Below are 25,818 nucleotides of genomic sequence, written 5' to 3'. Positions count from 1 at the left end.
TGTTACATGGGCCCGTTATAGTGCCACCAGGAGGCAGATTTGTGCAAAACTTTTTTTTTTTCTCCTACAGATGTTGTCCAAATGTCATGCAAATCGGTACACAGTATCTTTATAGTCATGTGATCAACCCGGATCTGTCCGATTTCCCAGATTCTATCCTGATTGGTTAAGGGTGGCTTCCAAAGTTTGTATGTTTGGTCCGTTTTGAACAAAATGCCTCAAATCATGAACGCAGCTTGCGATTTCCGTGAAATTTCACACGCGCATTCCCACTAGGCCGAGGAAGAAATGCCACCCTTTTCGCATTGGCCTGTTATAGCGCCAACAGCAGGTCTAATTTAGAAAAACACATTTTTGGAACAAAATGCCTCAAATCATGAATGCAGTGTCCGATTGCAGTGAAAGGCCTAAGAAGAAATGCCACCCTTTTCACATTGGCCTATTATAGCGCCACCAGGAGGCCACAATAAGTACCTGACCTGGCGGAGACCTGTGCTCCGAGGAGCACTTTTTATAGTTTACAGATGATTATCTGCTAGTTTGTTCCGAGGAGAACTGAACCTGTATAGAGCAGTGGTGCTTAGTTATGATCGATGGACATCCAGGCTTTCATTTCACCCAAACACTACAGTAGATCTCACTCATTAAATTAACACAGAGAGGCTGGATAATTAATTGGTTAGATCATCTGCAGTGATATTCTCCAGCTACTCAGGATGTCATTATTTTGCTCCCAGGGTCCTATTATGGTTAACGATAGTGTAGGCTTAAGTGTTGGGAGTTAGAGATGGTAGAGAAATCGAGAGAGAGAGAGAAACAGCGTTGCAATTTAAATGAATACAAATATTTGGATAACATTCAATATTCAATCATTTATTTGCCCAAACCAACTTACAGTTGATTTGGAATTAGTTTTATGTGTTTAGACGAGATAACAACACACAAGAAGAATGTGGAAGTAAAGCTTGCCATCAGGTGGACAATAGTTCAGTTCACTACTGTATATTCAAGCATTAAACCCTCATAATGGGAGGCTTCATAATGGCATAGTGGTTAAGGCAATATACACATGCTCTAATTTCTGATCGCTAGTCATGGGTTCAATTACCGAGCCCCGACGGTATTTCTGCTGTTTTCCATTGTGTATGACAATAGAGCACCGAAGTCCTGACGTCACTCGTTCATCCCCAGGTTTGCGGAAGTAATTTCTCTATGGAGAATAACATTGGGTCATCTTAGAATCGTCTCATATAAGAATTGTGGTCCAAAAATAAACACCGCGTGTCGGCGTTATTGTCAGGGAGGAGGTTCTGTATCGTTTATGATAGTCAGTCACTTATATTTGATACAGTCTGTTTCTGGCGAAAATGTAACTAATTCGGCGGAAGTAACATTAGCGTTTTCTCACCGTCAGTTGATGCTTCATATCCATAAGAATCAACCCGCCGTGGTCATTTGTTTATTTTTGGAACACAGTTCTTATTTGACGCGATATTAAATACGTCTATGGGATTCAGAACGGGGGTGGAAAACTGCGAACCAGGTAGACAAACAAAGGATGTGTAAATGACGTCAGACTTCGGCGGTCTATAGTATACTGAATTAGTATCATGTCAATGACAACAACAAAAAATATATTTTAACATTGTTTATCTACAGTGAAAAAATGCTTTTAAATTGTGAAATTAAAATGTATCTCCAAGAGAGGCAGACCAATAGAGGTGACCAGGAGGGGGTGCTGTAGCTGTAGTTGTCACTCCTCGTCTAGAACGTTTTTCAGCTTTAGTACGATGTCTGCCGGCAGCCCCAGTTTGACCAGTTCCTCTCTAAGCTGGAAGTGATAAATGAAAACAAAAAAAAACAATGTTTTTGATATGTGATACTGTTGTGTCGGTTACCTTTCATTTCGTTAATCATTACAGTACCATAACCATTACTGGGGTTCCCCAAGGCTCGGTTCTGGGTCCTCTTCTTTTCTCTCTCTACACTACATCTCTGGGTGCTGTCATCCACTCCCATGGCTTTTCCTACCACTGCTATGCCGATGACACCCAGCTAATCCTCTCATTCCCCCCCTCTGATACCCAGGTGGAGACACGCATTGCTGCTTGTCTGGCTGACATCTCGGAGTGGATGTCGACAAACCACCTGAAGCTCAACCTGGACAAGACCGAGCTGATGTTCCTCCCGGGGAAGGGCTGTCCGCACCGAGACATGGCCATCACCATTGATAATGCTGTGGTGACCTCAACTCGGACTGCGAAGAATCTGGGTGTGACCCTGGACGATCAACTGACGTTCTCGGCAAACATCGCATCAGTGACGAGGTCCTGCAGATTCCTGCTCTACAACATCAGGAGGATTCGCCCCTTCCTCACAGAGAAGGCAGCCCAGGTGCTCATCCAGGCTCTCGTCATCTCCCGCCTGGACTACTGCAACTCCCTCCTTGCTGGTGCTCCGGCATCTGCCATCAAACCTCTGGAGCTTGTTCAGAAAGCTGCGGCTCGCCTGGTGTTCAACCGCCCCAAGTTCTCCCACACAACCATCCTTCTCCGCTCTCTACACTGGCTCCCCGTAGCGGCTCGCATCCAGTTCAAAACCCTGGTGCTAGCCTATAGGGCAGTGAAAGGAACAGCTCCTTCCTACCTCCGGGCTATGGTCGATGCCTACACCCCTGCCCGACCACTTCGGTCTGCCACCTCGGGGCGACTGATTGCCTCGTCACTCAAGGGTCCTTCTGGCCGATCCACACGGTCACGACTCTTTTCTGTTCTGGCCCCACAGTGGTGGAATGAACTTCCCACTGATGTTAGGACAGCAGAGTCACTGCCCATATTTCGCCGCAGGCTGAAAACTCACCTCTTCAGGAAACACTACCCTTTCTCTCTGCCTGACCTACTTGTTGTTAACTAGTTGTACGAACGCTTGTTTTCTATTAATGTATTGTTTATTGGATTATTGGATTGTTTATTGGATCTTGTTTAGTCGATACACTTATTTGTTTTAGCTCATGCTCATTTGATTTAGCTATTTTGTCTCATCTGTTTAAGGAAATAGGTAGCTGATATATTGCACTTTTACCTTAGCGCTAGGTATACTCTTGGTTGCTTATTTTTGCAGAAAATGCACTAAAGACTTCTGGTGATTAGTGGTTTTCGTTCCCTACCTATGTTGAATACACTTATTGTAAGTCGCTTTGGATAAAAGCGTCTGCTAAATGACTGTAATGTAATGTAATGTAATTACTGTCCTGTCAAAGAGCTTGCAAGACGTTCTGAGAAAATATGTTAAAGATGTTAAAGACAACATGAAATGAGAAATATATTCAGGGGCGGACTTGGGGATCTGGAGGCCTTAGGCAAACCGTAGTATGAGGCCCCTGGCTCAGTGTCACTAACCCCGCCCTCAAGCCGGTTGTCTGGGCCCCCCCCCCCCCCCCCACAGATTTTTTTTAAAGAGAGTATCACTTAGATCAACTGATTATGAACCAGGGACCACCACCCTGACTGAGAATCAACCTGGGGACCACTGTTGTGTTGGGAGTGGGGGTATGGGCGTCGTGTGGGGGGGGAAGCTTGAAATTAAATAATGACTGTTAAGGGCTTAATTCAATTTGTTAATTTGAGGTGAATTATTACTATTACTTTTATTATTTACTGAGATATGCTAGTGGTCCATAGCAAAAAAAAAGATTGAGAACCACTGATCTATTCCTTTCCCATGGTTTCCCTTATTCGGTTCTCTTAACCTTCCTTATTAAACTCATGTTAACTGATTCATTGCAACTGTATGAGCAAGCAGAGACATGTGATTGATTATGGGCACATTTCTTAATAATGGTGACTCAACCAGACAATCCGGTACAGTTTCCTTTGAGATTCTAACTTCGATTTCTGTGGAAGTTCTTGACATCCGACTTCCCAATAACTGATAACATTGATGCGTCAACTGATAACATTGATGCGTCATCATACATCATACTGTTTCTCAACTAGTGGACGATAAAATAAAATAAAATACAAATCTTCACTTTTTTACATTACTAAATGCATGGTCAGGGACCACATGCAATACCTTCACGGGCCACCAGTGGTCAACGGACCACCAGTTGAAAACCCATGACTTTAGATGCATGGAATGTATGTGTACACTGTTTGTGGGACTGGAGTTTATACAGACATAATATACATAAAGCGACAGTAAAAGTGTAAAACATTCCCACTCTCTCATTGATGTGAGAGCGAGAGCGAGACAGAGTGTTAGAGAGAGAGAGAGAGAGTCCATTCTCACCTTCCAACAAAAAACTATCAAATACCCTACTGCCATGGCGATTTGCATGTCAAAAACCCAAGGAAATAATTATGCAAATTTACATTCAAGGCTGACTTCACCCATTTTCAACCCATCTTCATATAATTGGTCCTCACTAATGCTGATGATATGGTACCATTTTTGGTACAGTCTGTGTCTCAGAGGAGGGCTGTGGACAGTTCAGAAACCTGCCTACCATGAGCTAATAGAGACGGCAGGTTTTCTATTCCTGGAAGGTTCACATGCTATAATAGAATAGAAGCCATTGTTCTCGTGTAAAAATAAAAATTATAATTGAAATCTTGTTTGAAAAAAAAACAACCTGCCTAACGATGATGTCACTGGTAGGCGGGTTTCTGAAGTGTCCACAGCCCTCCTATGAGACAGACCCAGTAGATTTTTTTTTAACATTTTATCATGATTATTAGTGAGGACCAAATATATGAAGATAGGTTGAAAATGTGTCCAATAAATATCTCTCTATCTCTCACTTTCTCTGTGTCTTTCTTGTCCCCTAACCTTGCCTAGTGCAAAGACCGCCCCTGAATATATTGTTCACACTCCTAGAACGTATCCATGGTCCCAATGGAGATATAATTAAAATACACAACATGTTTGTGTATTTTTACATCAGCAAGCCCCTATGAATAATCATGAATCATGATTTCATTCACTTATGTGCTTCGCATAGCTCAGTGTTCCTCCACACACATCTGTTTCTCTTTATGGAGTGTTTGGCCAAAAGTTTTTATTTTTTTCAATAAAAGAGTACAGGACAAGTCATATCCAGGAATCAAAAGTGCTGCCATCTAGCCTTTAAGTTATCTATTCTACTTAACAAGAAGAAAGACAAAGAGTAGACTGCATAGCCATTTTACACTGCCTCATGCTATATATGCTTGTTTTCTTTGGCAATATAGACTCTCTCTCTCTCTCTCTCTCTCTCTCTCTCTCTCTCTCTCTCTCTCTCTCTCTCTCTCTCTCTCTCTCTCTCTCTCTCTCTCTCTCTCTCGGGTCTCCTGCGTGGAAAGCCAACATCCTCACCACTAGCCTAAAGGGGAATTCACACTGGGGAGATAGTACGCTTTTGTTCATCAGGTAGACGCTCTAAGCCACTCTGCTACTGTACACTTATCTGCTAAATTATCATGTGTTAGTTTGATTACAGTAGCCTACCTTCGGCAACACAATATTTTCGATGTCTTCATCGGTTAAAGATGTCTCTGAGGAGAGCCCCACCCTCAGACCGATGACGTGACCTAAAGGTAAAATATAGGTAAAAAATGAAGGTAAAATGTTAGTTCAGACAGGTATGACATTGTTGATGATGTGGGTAGAACCTTGGGTTTTATAGCTACCTGGGGCTTGTTTAAAGTAATACTACGTTTTCAACAAAACTAAAGTTAAATTGTATATCTTTTGTGAGTGGCAAAAGTTTCACAACACCCACTCCATGAATTTCACCCCCGGAAGCCTTTTATTTATATATTTTGTATTGAACGCTGTCGTGGGGGACTTTCCCGGGAAAATGACGTCATCTAGCCAGAAAATGGAACTACCGCAACGGTTTCCTGTTTGGCCAGGAACTACCGCGCTAATAACAAAACGGAACCTCACGCTGATTTTAAGAGAATGTAGGATTGGAAGATCGAAAAAGAACAGAAAAAGAAAGCACAGCTCATGGTAACTATCCACTGGCTAAGAGAAACGATCCGCAGAAAACAATTAAAAGATCGCTTTTTGAAACGCTTCCGGTGAAAACAAATGGAATTCTGGGTAATCGAGGACTACGGAAATTGTATGCAGTGACGGTAGTGACCAGCAGAGGTTGCTAAAAATCGTTATTTCTGAATCTGCATTGTACAACTTTAACAAAGGCAGAATGAAATCATCCTGGATGTAAGACAAATCCAGGTTTGACAAAGTCTGCTAAGTGCAGCCTTGTTAAATTCTGTTCCATGAACGCCAAGCCTAGGCTGAGAAGGAGCGACTTTGTCGAGTCAGACTTGGTCAAGCCATGGCTGAACGCACGTTCAGCCATGTTATGAGGAAGTAAATGAAATACTGCTGCTGTAATACAACAGAGAGAATACTTTGGGGGGCAATAGTGGATAGACTGAATGTGTCCCCAAAATATAGGCTATGTTTACTAACCACTGCTCTTAACTTAAACTTCATAATGCAATCGTCATATAAAGAAATATAATTTATATAACAGAATTCTTCATACTCACTGTAAGCATAATTATGTAACAATCAGTAACATGTAGTAAAGTATTCATTTTGACCAAAACATATATAAACATAAAAAATACTTGAACCCCTGCAAACTTATTCTGGGGGAATCTTATCCAACAATAGCCGATCCTCAAGCTCAGAAGTGAACCTGTCGCGTTGCGAGCTTGTAGATCGGCTAGATTGGCTGTTTTTATATCACCAGTTACCTAAAGTATACAACCCAAAGTCTACCAAAGTTCAACATCAACTAATTAGCCTCATTAATCAAAAAAATTGCCTCAAGCCTCTACATGGTCGACGCTGCGTTCACTCTATGCCAAATGCACTGTAGTGTTCTTAGAACCTAGGTAAGATGTCTTCCCCAGTGGCTCTGTGGTGGAAGCTGAATCAGGAACTGAGATGACTTCCACACTAAGTGCTGAATTGAGACTGACACTTTTAACAAAAAAATCACACTTACGAGATCCAGGGTTGTTGGTTGAGACATTTGTTTTGGGTGCCGGTGGGGTTGTTATGGGTGGATATGTTGCTGTAGTAGCTGGTGTACTGGTAGGTGTAGTAGTTGGTGTAGTAGTTGGTGTAGTGGTAGGTCTAGTAGTTGGTGTAGTAGTAGGTGTAGTGGTAGGTGTAGTAGCTGGTGTAGTGGTAGGTGTAGTAGGTGTAGTAGTTGGTGTAGTAGTTGGTGTAGTAGTTGGTGTTGTAGTAGGTGTAGTAGTTGGTGTAGTAGTAGGTGTAGTAGTTGGTGTAGTAGTAGGTGTAGTAGTTGGTGTTGTAGTAGGTGTAGTAGTTGGTGTAGTAGTAGGTGTAGTAGTAGGTGTAGTAGTTGGTGTAGTAGTAGGTGTAGTAGTTGGTTTAGTAGTAGGTGTAGTGGTTGGTGTAGTGGTAGGTGTGGTAGTAGGTGTAGTAGTTGGTGTAGTGGTAGTTGGTGTTGTAGTTGGTGTTGTAGTTGGTGTTGTAGTAGGTATAGTAGTTGGTGTTGTAGTTGATGTAGTAGTTGGTGTTGTAGTTGGTGTTGTAGTAGTAGTTTGTGTTGTAGTTGGTGTAGTAGTTGGTGTTGTAGTTGGTGTTGTAGCAATTGGTGTAGTAGTTGGTATAGTAGTTGGTGTTGTAGTAGGTGTTGTAGTAGTTGGTGTAGTAGTAGGTGTTGTAGTAGTTGGTGTAGTAGTAGGTGTTGTAGTTGGTGTTGTAGTAGGTGTAGTTGCACCAGCAGTAGTTGGACCGGTTGTAGTTGCAGCAGCCGTAGGTGGACCGGTTGTAGTTGAAACAGCAGTAGGTGGTCCGGTTGTAGTTGCACCAGCAGTAGTTGGACCGGCTGTAGTTTCAGCGGCAGTAGGTGGACCGGTTGTAATTGGACCAGCAGTAGGTGGACCGGCTGTAGTTGCAGCAGCATTAGGTGGACAGGTTGTAATTGCACCAGTAGTAGTTGTACCGGTTGTATTTGCAGCAGCAGTAGTTGGAACGTTTGTAGTTGCAGCAGCAGTAGTTGGACCGGCTGTAGTTGCAGTGGCAGTAGTTGGACCGGTTGTAGTTGCACCAGCAGTAGTTGGAACGTTTGTAGTTGCAGCAGCAGTAGTTGGACCGGCTGTAGTTGCAGCGGCAGTAGTTGGAACGTTTGTAGTTGCACCAGCAGTAGTTGGAATATTTGTAGTTGCACCAGCAGTAGTTGGAACATTTGTCGTTGCAGCAGCAGTAGTTGGAACGTTTGTAGTTGCAGCAGCAGTAGTTGGAACGTTTGTAGTTGCAGCAGCAGTAGTTGGAACATTTGTAGTTGCAGCAGCAGTAGTTGGACCGGCTGAAGTTACAGCAGCAGTAGTTGGACCGGCTGTAGTTGCAGCAGCAGTAGTTGGACCGGCTGGAGTTGTTGCAGCAGCAGTAGTTGGACTGGCTGTAGTTGTTGCAGCAGCAGTAGTTGGACCGGCTGTAGTTACAGAAGCAGTAGTTGGACCGGCTGTAGTTACCGCAGCAATAGTTGGACCGGCTGTTGTTTCAGCAGCAGTAGTTGGACCGGCTGTAGTTGTTGCAGCAGCAGTAGTTGGACCGGCTGTACTTTCAGCAGCAGTAGTTGGACCGGCTGTAGTTGTTGAAGCAGCAGTAGTTGGACCGGCTGTAATTGCAGCGGCAGTAGTTGCACCAGCAGTAGGTGGACCGGTTGTAGTTGCAACAGCCGTAGGTGGACCGGTTGTAGTTGAAACAGCAGTAGGTGGACCGGTTGTAGTTGCACCAGCAGTAGTTGGACCGGCTGTAGTTTCAGCGGCAGTAGGTGGACCGGTTGTAATTGGACCAGCAGTAGGTGGACCGGCTGTAGTTGCAGCAGCATTAGGTGGACCGGTTGTAATTGCACCAGTAGTAGTTGTACCGGTTGTATTTGCAGCAGCAGTAGTTGGAACGTTTGTAGTTGCAGCAGCAGTAGTTGGACCGACTGTAGTTGCAGTGGCAGTAGTTGGACCGGTTGTAGTTGCACCGGCAGTATTTGGACCGGTTGTAGTTGCACCAGCAGTAGTTGGAACGTTTGTAGTTGCAGCAGCAGTAGTTGGACCGGCTGTAGTTGCAGCGGCAGTAGTTGGAACGTTTGTAGTTGCACCAGCAGTAGTTGGAACATTTGTAGTTGCACCAGCAGTAGTTGGAACATTTGTAGTTGCAGCAGCAGTAGTTGGAACGTTTGTAGTTGCAGCAGCAGTAGTTGGAACGTTTGTAGTTGCAGCAGCAGTAGTTGGAACATTTGTAGTTGCAGCAGCAGTAGTTGGACCGGCTGAAGTTACAGCAGCAGTAGTTGGACCGGCTGTAGTTGCAGCAGCAGTAGTTGGAGCGGCTCTAGTTGTTGCAGCAGCAGTAGTTGGACCGGCTGTAGTTACAGCAGCAGTAGTTGGACCGGCTGTAGTTACAGCAGCAATAGTTGGACCGGCTGTAGTTGGTGCAGCAGCAGTAGTTTGACCGGCTGTAGTTGCAGTAGCAGTAGTTGCAGTAGTAGTTGGTGTAGTAGGCAGGGTTGTCGTAGTGGTCTTTTGGGTGGTTGTGCTTGGTTGTGTTGTGGTTGGGGTAGTGGTTGTAGTTAGTGTTGTCGTAGTGGTCTGTTGTGTAGTAGTAGGTGTAGTAGTTGGTGTAGTAGGTGTAGTAGTAGGTGTACTGGTAGGTGTAGTAGTAGGTGTAGTAGTTGGTGTAGTAGTAGGTGTAGTAGTTGGTGTAGTAGTAGGTGTAGTAGTAGGTGTAGGTGTAGTAGTAGGTGTAGTAGTTGGTGTAGTAGTAGGTGTAGTAGTTGGTGTAGCAGTTGGTGTAGTAGTAGGTGTAGTAGTGGGTGTAGTAGTAGGTGTAGTAGTTGGTGTAGTAGTAGGTGTAGTAGTTGGCAGTGTGGTCGTCGGGGTTGTGGTTGTAGGTTCTGCAGGTGGAAATAATAAACGTACATTTATTTTGAGCTTCCTCACACCAGATATTCACTGATGGAATGTGAAATATGATACAGTTGTAAACATGTGTGGCTTCACGTACCATTTGAGACACTGACAATGACACAGCGAAGCTCTGAGTCATATCTGGCTCCGCTGAGAAAACAAACACGTTTGAAAAACATGACTTTTGTTAATAAAATAAAATACATAATGTTTCTGCAACAGTGACATTTGTGTCACATGACTGCAGAGATAAAGTTTACACGGTAGAACAGTTTGGACAAAATCTGTAGAAGTACAGTAATAGCAATAGCAATGTTTTGAAGAAAATGTGTAGTTGCATCGTGATCCAAGAAATCCAGGGGAATTCTTTTTTTAATCGGTTCAACTATTTATTTTATTTATTTTTGTAAGTGGAAGTTGATTAAGGTTATTTGCTGGGGTGTTGTGGTAATTGTGGAGTGCACTTATGACACACAAGCATGTGTAGCTCCAAGCAGCAGTAACAACCAACAACCAACGTGTGCATAATGACCCTGGGTGATGGAATGGACAGAATCATCATGACATCACCACAACCAAAACAAATATTTCCGGGTAGATAACACCAGCAACGTTGCACTGGAGCAGTATTATTCATTAACCTTATATCTGGAAGAACAAGAAACTTATGATATTGTTATTGACTATTGGAAATATTATTTTTAAACTACACAAAGCTAATGCTGGTTACTTTATTATTATTACATTTATATTATTATTTATCTATTATTATATTATTATTATATTTTGAAAATGCCATAGATATTCTACACCAGAAATCCCTGTTTGTTTACAAACATTCAAACTTTCAGATCTGGTCTATACAGTAGATAATGTTATGCGGTAAGGTAATGTCGTACTACAGTAGGCTGCATAATTATGTACTGTAGAGTGTCCAAAATATGACTATGTATGGGGTTGCAGCAGTTGAGATAAAACAACATTGCTTTATCATAATGCTTTAGATTAATACATACTAAATAAATATGTAAATATATATATTTTAAAAACTAAAAAAACTAAAACAAATAAATAATAATTAAATAAATAAACTAGAAAAAGTGTGTATAGAGGGGCGGGTGTATAGAGGCGCAGAGAGATCGCGCCTGATCCCATTGGTTCAACGATCTGTCCGTCAACCCCCGCCCAGTTAACACAACATTACGAGCGACGCCCACTGCACTGTGGTTGGTTGGGGAAATGAAATACTTCCTATACTGGGTACACCGACGCGTTCCTCCAGGCTTTTATTTTTTAGCAAAACTAAACAATAAAAGTCTGGAGATCGAGGCTAGGTAGGTTATTGTGGGCCAGCAATGTTCGGAATTCGCCAATCAGGATGGAATATAAAAAATCGGACAGATCCATCTTGATCACTTGACTATAGAGATAATGTGTACCTTTTGCATTATGTTTGGACAAAATTTGTAGGAGTAATATAAAAAAGAAACATCAGCCTCCTGGTGGCGCTATAATAGGGCAATGTTAAAAGGGTGGCGTTTGTTCTTCAACGTAGTGCGAATGTGCGTGCAAAGTTCCACCGCAATCGGACGCTGTGTTCATGATTTGCGGCATGTTATGCCTGATTGGCAATGTTAGCCAATCAGGATGGAATATGGAAAATCAAACAGATCCATCTTGGCGCTATAACAGGCCCATGTGAAAAATTTGGGGCAGAGGTTTGCTGAATTGGCATCCAGGGAGTGTGTGTGCACAGTTTCGCTGCAATCCACCCAACGGTGCGGGAGATTAGCTGTTCACAGATGGACACACACACACACACACACACACACACACACACACGGACGGACGGACGGACGGACGGACACACGGACGGACGGACGGACAGGGGGTAAAACATACTCTCTCGCCATGCCTTTCGGCCTGGCGGAGACAATAAATAAATAAATAAATACATTACAAACTAGAAAAAGTGCTCCTCGGAGCACAGGTCAGGTACGTTATTGTGGCCTCCTGGTGGCGCCAATGTGAAAAGGGTGCCATTTCTTCTTAGGCCTTTCACGTTAATCGGACACTGCATTCATGATTTCAGGCATTTTGTTCCAAAAATATGTTTTGCTAAATTAAACCTACTGGTGGCGCTATAACAGGCCAATGTTAAATGGGTGGCATTTCTTCCATGGCCTAGTGGGAATGTGAGTGTGAAATTTCTCGGAAATTGCAAGCTGCGTTCATGATTTGAGGCATTTTGTTCAAAACGGACCAATCCTGCAAACTTTGGAAGCCAACCTTAGCCAATCAGGATGGAATATGGGAAATCGGACAGATCCGGGTTGATCACATGACTATATAGATACTGTGTACTAATTTGCATGACTTTTGGATAAAATCTGTAGGAGTAATATTTAAAAAAATGGGTTTTGCACAAATCAGCCTCCTGGTGGCGCTATAACAGGCCCATGTGAAAAATTTGGGGCAGAGGTTCTGAATTGGCATTGAGGGAATGTGTGTGCACAGTTTTGCAGCGAGCGGGCCAACAGTGCCGGAGATTAGCTGGTAACACACAGACAGGACACACACACGGACAGACGGACGGACGGACGGACAGGGGGTAAAACATACTCTCTCGCCATGCATTTCGGCCTGGCGGAGACAATAAAAAGGTAGCATAGTAACTGAATTTATGACACAGTAATACAGCACAATATAATACATTTTAAAAGGTTATATACTGTAGACACAGACATACCCCAAGGTAGCCTGAGCGACAAAGCAGACAGGGTGATGCTGTCCATTCTCTGACGGCGATGGCATCCATCTCAGGGTGAACGGTCCCTGTCCTGACCCAGTCAGGTCCATGTTGTGGGGTCCACTGAACCACAGATTAGACACCCTACAAAACCACCAAAGATGGTCTTAATCTACATCTTCAGACTTTCAGAAACATCCTAGGACAACAAAACGGCAACTAAATGACTTCAATTAGTAAATCAGATGTTCAGAAACCCTTTAGACTTACACTAAAGGACAACAAAAATTACATAATTTGGCACATTAGAAATTCAGACACCACATGCCAAGAAAAGACAATTCAAATGGCTTCATCTGGATGCTGCAAGAATGAATAAAGAAGTTGCCACAAGAACCGATCCAGGGTTATGGTTCGGGCTCAGTGATGACAAAAAGAATTCCCAAGTCCTGGGAAGGCAAAGTATTCCTGTCTGGCTGCATAGTAGGCTCAAGTGGAAAGAGATACTGTAGACATTCCTGTCATTAGTGAAACTTGAAAGTTGGCAGTGGAATACTGCTTACACACAAAATCACACGCACGCACGCACGCATGCACGTACCCACCACCAATTACAGTTTTTGCTTACTGTACTTTAGAATGTCAGTGCTGATGGCAAATTTTGTTAAAACAATTTTGTGAAAACATTGTGTTGGGTGGTTCATTGCTGAGTGCTCCAGTTTACTGCCATCAAACTAGAGGCCTCAGTCTTGTTGTGTTCTACTCACGTGGAGGATGTTGCAATTGTGTTGATGGTGATTTCCAGAGTCTGACCAACAGGGGTGTAGAGCTGTGCTCTGTTAGCCGGGGTAGGAGACAGGAACCTGGGTAGATACTGTCCCTCTGTACAGCTGGGTACTGTTCCATCCACTGGGCACAAAGGGGAAATTAAGTTACTGTATGTCATATTATTTATGTTTAATTTAGTTTGGTCATGTATCTATGTTATTTATTAGCAGCTCCTATGAAAATGGACCTGCTTGAGTGTGTTCATGTACATGAACTGAGGATGTAGTTTTGTACCCCTGACAAGAAACTGTAGAGGTATTTTGCTGAGAGCGTTGCTTGCAGTTCTACTGGTCTGAGATCCATCAGTTTGTGTGAGGGTGATAGACTGGTTGGGAAAGTCTTCCATATACAACTGGACGACGTAGCGATGACTGTTGCTGGTGGAGGCAGCATACGACAAAGTGCAAGACTGAAAAAAGAGAGAAGGGAGAAGAAAGAAGGCTGGAGAAAAACTGTACAAACTAATATATCAATAGATTAATTAATTGATTCGTTAATAGATTAATACAAATACATTCAGTTGTTTATTCAAATTAGTATTAATATTAGAGACAGTATTTTAGAGTCTGTCCTTTTCTAAAAAATAAATGTATTAGACTCACGGTTGAGATGCTGAGAACAGAAGGTGGAGTGCAGGGGTTACACTCATTTCCTGTACCAACCCTGCATTCAACATGGTCTCCATCCGGATCAAATGCCAACAAGTTGAAGTTCCTTGCACAGTTCGAAGGGATTCTGAGAGACAAAGATAGAGAGTGTGAAGGAAAGAGACAGACAATGGGCCTCATTCACTAAGCTCGGGTCCGCACATATTTGGTACTTTTCCGCAATATTTCCGCAACTCCCCACGTTCAGAGACTGATTCATCAATATTGTTTTGTCCGTGAATTTGGGCAGACATACACTCAAACTTATGTCTGCTCAGAAGCAGACTTATATGCCTCAAACCATATTTTATTAGAATGCCTTATTCTTCATGCAAAATCAATTAAAATAGTGCCCAACCTCAGATAAAATATGTATGTGCCCAACATTACTCAACAAAAGAAAAAATATGTCAAACAATCTATTGCTTGGATGTATATTATAGACATGATGCAAATTCAACCGATTTTTATGTATTTTCAATTGATGCATTTAGACCTCTAATTACATCCCTCGGCGTGTTTGCCGTTTCTTTAAGTGTGGCCACAAGCATCATGTTGCAGGAAGTAACAGGCACACCTCCAATGTCTGCGATCTGGTCCATAATCTATCGGATCTCTGTGTTCCTGGATTCCAGCGTCTTAATGTTACCTCTTTACTTCCTTCTACAGGTGTGCGGTGGAGAGCATCCTTTCATCCTGCATCACAATGTGGCAAGGAAACTGCTCTGCTGCGCATAGGAAGGCTCTGTACAGAAAATCACTGGAAACGGCCTACCCGCCATCAGTGACATTTTCACCAGCAGGTGCAGGAAAAAGGCTACTAGCATTATGAGAGATGCCCCGCCCCACCCAGCACACGGTCGGTTTGCCCCTTCTCCCTTTGGGCAGGAGGCTGCATAGTATTAAAGCCAGAATCACAGGCTAAAGAATAGCTTCTTCCCTGTAGCTGTTTATTTACTCTAGACCATGAACTGTGATCATAGCACTAGTGATCTGATCTGTAAGATTACTCATGAACTATGCACTATGAACTGAACTGTGACACATGTTTTTTTTTTATGTTGCTGTTTTTTAATACTGTTTTTTAGGGGGCAAGTTTTATGGAGTGTTTAGATGTCATTTATTCTGCCCTGACCAGGACCTGCGCAACACATTTTGTTCTGTACCTGCATGGAATGACAATACAACTCCTTGAAAAGTCTTCTATAATATCCTTTCCACGTTTTCTTAGCCTATTATTTGGTGGTGGGGTAAACTTTGTTAACTTCTTATTCTCATCATTACACATGAGAGCATTACTTTATTAACGTTCAGTTGATCCATCATGCTATCGAGCGACTCGCTTCCAGACCAGGATATGTAGGCTACGGTATTTACGACCAGGCCCAATGAGAGAGAGTGAGATTCATAAATAGGCAAGGCTATAAATGCTATTACTGAGTATAAGAACAAAAGGGAAGAGTTCTACGTTACCGTAGTGACGGTATGATGGTGGTCTGAGGAGACCTGTTGGCTTTCCCAGTGTCAGATCTGGTCCTGAGGTCCACCAGCGTTACAGCTCTCCAGTTCCCAATGCCATTTATGTTAGTCATCCAGCTGCCACCTGCTAATCTGTGGAAGATAAGGTTATAGTTGTGGTTTGGTTTAAAAACCAAAGTTGTAGCCTACTGTAGGCTATTTAAAAAGTATATATATATATATATTTATATTTTGGGGGCTTTTATGACTTTATTGATATATATATATATTGAATGGGGAGATGTGGAGTGACATGCAGCAAAGGCCATCAGGCTCGGGACTCAAACCTGCAACGCGCTGTCGGGCTACATTGAGCCTATAGGTGCCTGGACCGCTATGCCGTCCAGGGCAATTCTTATATTCTTATACTGACTCAGATAAAGTATTTGAGAAACAAAACTTAAACCTAAATTATATTTAGGTTTAAGTTTATGAACAAATTTGCACATTATATAACACAGGATATAAGTTACCACATGACACATCAATGGACAAACTGCCTGTTTCAGGGATTGAACCTACATAGAGCTTTAATCTGGCCTGAAAGGTTGAGCTACTGTGTAAAAGATGAAAATCCTGTTTCATTATTTTTTGCTGTGTCATGCATCCCTCTTCACTCACTCCATCTGGAAGGGAGCGTTGCTGTTAAGCAGTCGTTTCATGATTCCTTCTCGTTGACACCACTCTGTGGCGCTCTGCACCGTGTTCACCTCCAGGGTCTCACTGCCACACAACGACCCGCTACTGCATCCCCATGAGTCTGCGTCTGAGCATGAATGAAAGCTTGTCTTATACCGCAGGACCACCTGTAATCATAATAATAATTACCATGATGACATAAACTTTATATATTACATGATGAACACTCCACTGTTCTATCTGTTTACAGTAAGTTGTTAGGACACATAAGTAATACATTTAGGAAGTTTCCCTCATTCAGTAAAACACTGAGAAGAAGAGAGAATGTCAGATCAGCTATTCCCAACCTGTGGGGGCGGGGCGCTGTTCTGCAGCCTGTGAATGATCCAAGCACCAAGTCACATAAAGTGATATACAAGGTGTCAGATATAGACAAATCCACAGACGCGCTGCCTGTAGCTGCCTGTAGGCGGCCATTGCTGCGGTGTCGAGTCCGCGGAGTGTTGACACCGCAGCAATGGCTGCGCGCAGGGCAGCGCTCCGTGGATTTGTGTATAGTATAACTTACTAAACAACACTTTTGACCTAAATACTGTAGGCTACTTACATAGTTTCATGAACGCACAAATCAAGATATTAAGGAACAAGTGATCAGAAACACACAGAGCTTGCTGTGTCTGACATGCTGACCTGCGTGTGTCAGCACGCTACTGACTAAATAGGCTTGTCAGTGGGTAATACGATGCCAGGCCACCAGGCGTCGCTGGCGGGCTTTCTTGCACAGCCGCCCCCGAATGTCTATCGGACATTTGTAACCACCGAAGAAGAGTACACCCAGAAATCACTTGATCACAACAACAAAAAAGATTGCCTGCTTCCATGTTAAAGGGTTTCCAAAAGTACATTTTTCTCGGATTTCTGTTGTTTTAAAGTGTTTTTAAAAAAACATTCAAACGGCCAAAGGTCTGGAATGGAGGATCGCGGCCGGCTATTATTTTTCCCCCGACGCTACCGGATCCCCGTGCGTGCAACGAGACGATTTTTGCTGGCAAGGGTACAGTAGACAGAAAAAATTATGAATTCATTCATGGCAGTGAAAGAATTAAGATTTTCACGTGGCCTCTGATCCAGAAAAGGTTGGAAACCAATGAATTACAAAATAGCATGCAATTTTCCCACTAGGCTGAGGAAATGCCACTTGAAACTTTTCAAATCAGCCTCATGGTGGCGCTATAACAGGCCAATTCGCATTTTCACCTGCACCGATCTGCGTGAAACTTTGCACACACACTCCCTAGAGGCCAAGGAAAAACCTTTGCACTGCTTTTTTTTTACATCTGCCTTTTAGAGCACCAACAGGAAGCTGACTTCTGTAAAACAGTACTTCCAGCCAAATTCCACCTTTCATTCTTATCCACCCAGGCAAGCAAATCAACTACATGTCCCACTATGTACCACCACCAGGGGGCAGTTCGCCATAAAATATAATGGTGTTTCACTATGGAATGCCCAATTCCATCTTAGTAGCTACCATATCCTCCCTACCTACCTACAAAAGAAGCCTAATACGTACATTGAATACCTGAATGGGTAACTAGATGATAGGCATCCATATTGTCACGCATAGATTTTCTAATTATCTTAATTTCTATTTTTTTGCTTTGTCTTTTCTGCTCAGTATGTACTTTATATTTATTGTTTGTCCTATTTTCTTTATCACATGTTTTTATATTTTTAGTTTTTTGATTGTTTCTTTTTATCTTATTTTATATCAAACAATTCATTTGTACGTAATGTAAAACGGTGAGGTATTCCCCTAGGTTTTCTTACCTCACCGGCACATCAAACAATTCTTTTGCTATTACACCTTCAGATTCTGTCAAAAAATCCTGCAAATCGGTACACAGTATCTCCAGTTATGTGATCAAGACGGATGTGTTCAATATTTCATATTCCATCCTAATTGGCTAACATTGGCTTCTAAAGTTTACAGGATAGGTCTGTTTTGAACAAAATGCCTCAAATCATGAACGCAGCGTGCGATTGCCGTGAAAGGCCTAAGAAGAAATGGCACCCTTTTCACATTGGCCTATTATAGCGCCACCATTCGGCCACAATAACCTACATGACCTGGCGGAGAACTGTGCTCCGAGGAGCACTTTTTTTCTAGTTTGTACAATGAAGTCACAAAATAAACACATTTACAGTAGTGTGAAATAATGAAAACATTAATTACAGAAGGGATTTAGTATGGAGAATTGCAAATTAGATCAATATTAATATAGTAGATATTAAAGTTAGTTGAAAAAGACACCCTGTACCTACCGAGACAAATCCATCTGGGTTTGGGTCCTCTGGGTCAAAGGTTATGACCGTTCCATAAAAGTGGGTCGCCTGAGCTCCACAGAGCAACAGCAACAGGAATAGTGTTGAAAAGAGACACATGATTTGGTGAGTGAGTGTAGTGAGTGAATGTAGCTGTGTTGTCTGTGTTGTAGCCCCAACACAGACGTTTTTTGTAATATAGCCTGCAGCTGGTATGAGGAAATTTCTGTTGAAGGACAGAACACCCTAGCCACAAACCATTGCGGTAAGGGGGAACACCTGAGATACCTAACAGCAAAGGGCTCTTGTTTCCGGCCAATGATAGAGCACTAAATGTGGACATGGCCTTAACCCATTAAGTCCGTGTGTCATTTTAGATTTGAGCTATAACCATTATTTTATACTTTGGCTATTCAAAAATAGCAGATCTACAAGCTCATACTAGCGTGGCACGAGTGCCGCGCTATGAGCTTGTAGATCTGCTATTTAAAAGAAATCCTGAACATTTGTGCAAATCTTTGAATATATATATATCTTTAAAGCGAAAATGTTTAACTCAAATCTTTGCTTCTGGTGATTCTACAAAATGTCTTCTAAATCCTACAGTTTTTTGAAAAACTTATGTTTCTATATCAGTGGTTCTCCAAGTTTTTCATGTCAATGCCCAATATTATATGTATTTTGCCAGGGACCCCCAGAGGCAAAGATTTGAGTCAAAAATGTTCCCTTTAAAATAATGCATTCAAATATTTTCACACATTTTCAGGATGAAAAAAAAAAAGAAGCAGATCTACAAGTTCATAGCGCTGCACTCGGTGCCGCGCTATGAGCTTGTAGATCTGCTATTTTTAAATAGCTAAAGAAATCTTGAAATGAAACACAGATGCGTTCCCGGTCTTAGGTCAATAAGTGTCAGTAAGACATTGTCTCTGTGCTTGATCACTTGTTCTTCGTTTGAGAAATGCTGCACATGCTATATGTAAATGTGACCTGGGGTGGCAAGGAATATACTTGTACATACTAAATGATGTCCGACGCCACCTTGAAGATGTTATATTTCTATAAATTGGGTTCTCCAAAAACACAGTTAAGACAATGAGACTGAGACATTGATTTTCCCCCAAACACAACAACATGCTGCATTGCAAACTGATTTTTGCATCACCTCAGAACCACCATATTTTAAATAATATTACAGTACTATTATTTGTAAACTACAGTTGTTCTCAGTTGATGACCGTGTCATCAACAGAGATGCCATATGTGATCTCATAACCCACTTTGAGGTACTGTACTCGGCCCACTGATTTAGAAACACTGGATTGTATGCATAATGCACATTGGCAGCTAAACAATAAAGCAGAAATGCCCTCGGTTGGTGTAATTGTGAACTAACTGAAGGGAAGATTAAACAAGTCTGTTTCAAGCCCTCCAAACCAATAACAAAAAAGGGTTTGATATCATGTAGCTTCAGGATGACCAAGTTTACAGTTGACTGACTGCTATTTATTAATTAACTAGCATGGAACTGGGTAATGTACTTGTGTATTATTCTTATTACTATTGCTCGGCCTCCATCAACTGGAAACAAAACTGAAAATATCTTATAAATGAATTACTGGGTGATCTATTTCCCTGGATGGACAGACGGACGGACGGACGGACTGAGAAGAATATATAGATAAATGAATGATTGATAGATGTGTAGCCCCTAGAGGGAGGCAGAGATGAAGTTATGAGTAACACATTATAAGTGACACTGGTATTTAAGGCCTTTCTGAACCAGTGAGTGAGTTGAGCACAGGCCAGTTGGGTCTTAAAGTAATTTGGAATAAAAGTTTTATTACAATTCTTTATTTGTACCAAATCAAGATTTATATGTTTTCTACTTATTCTACTTAGTCCTGCCTGTTAATGATTATAACGGTTTACAGATGGATTATTTAACTTCAGATTTCTTTAGAAAACATACGCTTGAAAAAAGTAAACTGAAAAACAAAATTTGTGTGCACCTGGACAGGTCTTTTAGTCTACGCCCGCCCACATTTCGCAAACGGTGATAATTACTATAAATGTTTATTGCTGCTTGAACTTTTTTTAACTGAAAACCTGTGTGTGAACATCTGGTCACCTTCTGATACCACTAGGAATGGGTAGGCTAGCTTATAAGCAGGCTAATTTACATTTGATTCTCTGCTAGTTAGTAGTAATATATTAGATAGTAATATACAATAGTGTAGGTTTAAGCGTTGGCAGTTAGAGATCAGATGGTAGAGCAATTGAGAGAGATTAACAGCCTTGTACATGAAAGATATTTGTATAACATTCAATATTGAATCATTTATTTGCCCAAACCAACTTACAGTTGATTTGGAATTCGTTTTGATGTGCTCAGATGAGATAACAACACTGCATGAAGAATGAAGAAGTAAAGCTTGCCATCTGGTGGCCAACAGTACAGAACACTACTGCATATTCAGGCATTAAACCCTAATGGGTTTTGATGAAGCACAGTTAGGGTGGACCCAGGGAACATGGGTATATTCCCACTTTCAATATGTTGATCCACTGACAAAACTCTTCATTTCTTTTTTTAAATTTCCATTCTTTCATGGAATTATACAAAATTAAACGTTTAGCAACCCTAAATATGAACAACAATAATAATAATAATAATAATAATGTTGAAACAGAAAATGAACTTGTTTTTGTTTGCTTTAAGAATAACATTTTGAAAAAGGTTTGATGACAAAGTCCAATCAATTCACCGGTACATTAAACATAATAGACCGCCGAAGTCTGACGTCATTTACACATCCTTTGTTTGTCTACCTGGTTCGCAGTTTTCCACCCCCGTTCTGAATCCCATAGACGTATTTAATATCGCGTCAAATAAGAACTGTGTTCCAAAAATAAACAAATGACCACGGCGGGTTGACTCTTATGGATATGAAGCATCAACTGACGGTGAGAAAACGCTAATGTTACTTCCGCCAAATTAGTTACATTTTCGCCAGAAACAGACTGTATCAAATATAAGTGACTGACTATCATAAACTATACAGAACCTCCTCCCTGACAATAACGCCGACACGCGGTGTTTATTTTTGGACCACAATTCTTATATGAGACGATTCTAAGATGACCCAATGTTATTCTCCATAGAGAAATTACTTCCGCAAACCTGGGGATGAACGAGTGACGTCAGGACTTCGGTGCTCTATATATAAAATCTGAACCGGTCTAACTTTTTTTCTACAGTTTTCCTTTGTGTGTGACAATAGACCGCCGAAGTCTGACGTCATTTACACATCCTTTGTTTGTCTACCTGGTTCGCAGTTTTCCACCCCCGTTCTGAATCCCATAGACGTATTTAATATCGCGTCAAATAAGAACTGTGTTCCAAAAATAAAAAAATGACCACGGCGGGTTGACTCTTATGGATATGAAGCATCAACTGACGGTGAGAAAACGCTAATGTTACTTCCGCCAAATTAGTTACATTTTCGCCAGAAACAGACTGTATCAAATATAAGTGACTGACTATCATAAACTATACAGAACCTCCTCCCTGACAATAACGCCGACACGCGGTGTTTATTTTTGGACCACAATTCTTATATGAGACGATTCTAAGATGACCCAATGTTATTCTCCATAGAGAAATTACTTCCGCAAACCTGGGGATGAACGAGTGACGTCAGGACTTCGGTGCTCTATATATAAAATCTGAACCGGTCTAACTTTTTTTCTACAGTTTTCCTTTGTGTGTGACAATAGACCGCCGAAGTCTGACGTCATTTACACATCCTTTGTTTGTCTACCTGGTTTGCAGTTTTCCACCCCCGTTCTGAATCCCATAGACGTATTGAATATCGCGTCAAATAAGAACTGTGTTCCAAAAATAAACACATGACCCCGGCGGGTTGACTCTTATGGATATGAAGCATCAACTGACGGTGAGAAAACGCTAATGTTACTTCCGCCGAATTAGTTACATTTTCGCCAGAAACAGACTGTATCAAATATAAGTGACTGACTATCATAAACGATACAGAACCTCCTCCCTGACAATAACGCCGACACGCGGTGTTTATTTTTGGACCACAATTCTTATATGAGACGATTCTAAGATGACCCAATGTTATTCTCCATAGAGAAATTACTTCCGCAAACCTGGGGATGAACGAGTGACGTCAGGACTTCGGTGCTCTATAGTAGGCCTTTATTGAATTAGTCAATTTAACATTGTATATCTACAGTGAAACACAAATTGAGAAATAAAAATGAATCGCCAAGCTCCATTTATGCTTAAAGTTACAGAGGCAGACCAAATAGAGATGACCAGAAGGGGGTGCTGTAGTTGTCACTCCTTGTCTTTAACATTTTTGTCAGCTTTAGTACGATGTCTGCTGGCAGCCCCAGTTTGACCAGTTCTTCTTTAATCTGGAAGTGAAAAAAATAAAATGTTTTTGATAAGTGATAACGGCTATAGGGAATAGCAGATGCGGCCATTTTCTGGTTCCACTCCAAAATAGTCAATGCGTTTTTCCCATTGACATTTCCAAAAATATAAGCCTAGAATCAAGCCATCCAGGGTCCTGGTGAATCATGATCATAAAACATTTTTTCTGTTATTTTATTTTATTTTATATTTAAAGGTAGGGTAAGTTATATTTTTGGGTTAAAACAAAAAGTATTTTGTTAAAAGGTTAAAGCACTATATTCTGATAGTAATCAGAACATCAAATGACATGTACGAAAAGTTTCAGTCCGGTTTCAGAGGCGGACATAGCACAGAGACAGCACTTATTAAAGTCATGAATGACATCAGACTGAGCACAGACCTGAAGAAAGCTTCTGTCCTTGTCCTCCTCGACTTGAGTGCCGCTTTCGACACCATCGACCACGGAATACTCCTGAACAGACTTGAAACCCGGATTGGCCTCTCAGGACCCACACTGAACTGGTTCCGCACCTACCTCACAGGCCGGAACTATTCTGTGAGTCTTGGAGACTATGTCTCAGAGAAGCGAAGTTCCCTATTTGGTGTCCCCCAGGGCTCGATCCTCGGTCCACTGTTATTCTCCCTTTACATGCTCCCACTTGGAGAAATTATACGTAGTCATGGTGTCCACTTCCACAGCTATGCCGATGATACCCAGCTGTATCTATCCGTAGACCCAAACAACAGTGACTCACTTCATCCCCTGCTCAACTGCCTCTCCAGCATTGAGCAGTGGATGAATAGCAATTCCCTGAAATTAAATCAAGATAAAACGGAAATTCTCATCATTGGCACAGATGCTCAAAAGCTTGTAGTCATGAATATACTCGGAAATCTGTCCGCACAGGTAAAACCAACTGTGAAAAACCTGGGTGTTATCCTCGACTCCGACCTCAATTTTGGAAAACACATAAGCAATGTCACAAAAATAGCTTTTTACCACCTGAGAAACATTGCAAGAGTTAGACCCTTCCTCTCCTTAGAGGACGCTAAGAAACTTACCCATGCCTTTGTTTTATCAAGATTAGATTACTGTAATGCACTTTATACAGGCTTACCCAAGAAAACTACTGAGCGGCTGCAACTTATTCAAAATGCAGCAGCCAGAATCCTAACGAACACCAGGAAAAGGGACCACATTACGCCTGTACTTGCGTCATTGCACTGGATCCCTGTGAAGTTTAGAATAGATTTTAAAGTTCTTTTACTTGTTTTTAAAGCCTTGAATGGCCTAGCACCTTGATATCTGTCGGATTGCCTAGAGAAGTATGTCCCAGGGCGCCCCCTCAGGTCACTCGGTGCTGGACTGTTGACGGAGCTGTCAACAAATGGCAAGAGACATGGGGAGGCTGCCTTTGGTAGCTATGCACCAAAGATTTGGAACCTACTCCCCCTGCATATCAGACAGGCAACCTCGGTTGACGGTTTTAAGAGGCAGCTAAAAACCCATTTATATGATCTTGCTTTTAACTGATCTCCTTTTAATCTGTCCCCCCACCCCACACACACTTTTTCACTGTTTTGTATTTTTTTCTCTTGTCTAGTTTTTAACTTTTTGTTTTGTTTAACTTGTGTTTTTTAACCTGACTGTAAAGCACTTTGAACTGCATTTATGTCTGAAAGGTGCCCTATAAATAAAGATTATTATTATTATTATATATTATTATTATATTGCTATAGAGTGTTTGTTCAGTAACATGAGTCTCCCCGTCTCTCCAGCTCTTTAATAAACAGAAAATACATTTTCCGGTGGGTGTCAAAATCTCAGCCAATCAGGAGAAAGTACCCATGTTTAAGCTTCATTTTATAGTGTTCCAGTTCCAATTTTGCTTGCTCATTTCTTAGTGTCATCACTTCCAATTTCACTTGTTTAATCTATATCCTGATTGAGTTCTCTATCCTGATTGGATAAAATTGGAAATGAAACTGAAACTGAATCGAAAATGTATTTTCTGTTTTATAAAGAGCTGGAGAGACAAGGAGACTCCTTTTACAAACACTCTATAGCAATGAGTACTATCAGAATATAGAGCTATTTAACACTTATTTTAACCAAAGAAAATCACTTACCCTACCTTTAATTATATGATATACTATATTTAATAAATACCCTTTGTTTTGCCCTCTTCAAAAAAGTTTTTTCACAGAATCAAACGTTTTGTGGTCATGATTCACCAGGACCCTGGATGGCTTCATTCTGGGCTTAAAATAATTTTTATAACTATTTTGGAGTGGAACCAGAAAATGGCCGCCACTGCTATGCCCTCTTGTTATGTGCTATGTTCTCTTTTGTTTTAACTGGTTTAGATGGCATAGTTCAAGTCAAGCTGGAGAAATAGTTTGACTGATCAATAGTTTGACTGATAAATAGTTTGACTGATACATAGTTTGACTTATAAATCATGTCTCTGTGTGTTCAGTAAGTTAATGCCCAGGTTACCTTTCAGTCCGATAATCATTATAGTACCATTACTCTCCTGTCAAATAGCTTGTAAGACGTGCTGAGAAAATGCACATTTGTAAAGAGGTTAAAGACAACATGAAATGATGACATTTTCACACTCCTAGAGCATATCCATGGTCACATTGGATTTGCGACAACATTTTTACGTCAAAAGTTCCCCAAAATCCAATCTCAATCCCTTCCTGTCAAACAAAACTAATGAGTGA

The 25,818-nt window shown here is 41.5% G+C and overlaps 2 protein-coding genes across 2 annotated transcripts in view; both read right to left on the bottom strand.

Moving 5' to 3' along the window:
* Positions 1–1,753: 1,753 nt before the first annotated feature.
* On the bottom strand, positions 1,754–16,340 carry LOC308088875 (uncharacterized protein; the record flags this gene model as incomplete). The annotated part of the gene is made up of 9 exons (XM_080433460.1): positions 16,299–16,340; positions 15,633–15,770; positions 14,115–14,247; positions 13,747–13,921; positions 13,452–13,593; positions 12,685–12,828; positions 10,033–10,085; positions 5,488–5,570; positions 1,754–1,831 (listed from the first exon to the last, which is right to left on the bottom strand). The coding sequence occupies exons 1-9, from the start codon at positions 16,337–16,339 to the stop codon at positions 1,754–1,756; spliced, it is 987 nt and encodes a 328-aa protein (XP_080289586.1). The 5' UTR covers position 16,340.
* A 6,729-nt stretch (positions 16,341–23,069) lies between these two features.
* Positions 23,070–25,818, bottom strand: part of LOC308088574 (uncharacterized protein) — a 136,489-nt gene continuing 133,740 nt past the window's right edge. Inside the window, exon 9 of the mRNA XM_080433077.1 lies at positions 23,070–23,087. The gene's annotated coding sequence lies outside the window, so the exon portion shown is untranslated. The remainder of the gene's footprint in view (positions 23,088–25,818) is intronic.

The sequence above is a fragment of the Gymnoscopelus braueri genome, assembly GCF_963280865.1.
Source record: "Gymnoscopelus braueri genome assembly, chromosome: 7".
Lineage (NCBI taxonomy): Eukaryota > Metazoa > Chordata > Actinopteri > Myctophiformes > Myctophidae > Gymnoscopelus > Gymnoscopelus braueri.
This window is presented reverse-complemented; position numbering and strand designations above follow the sequence as displayed.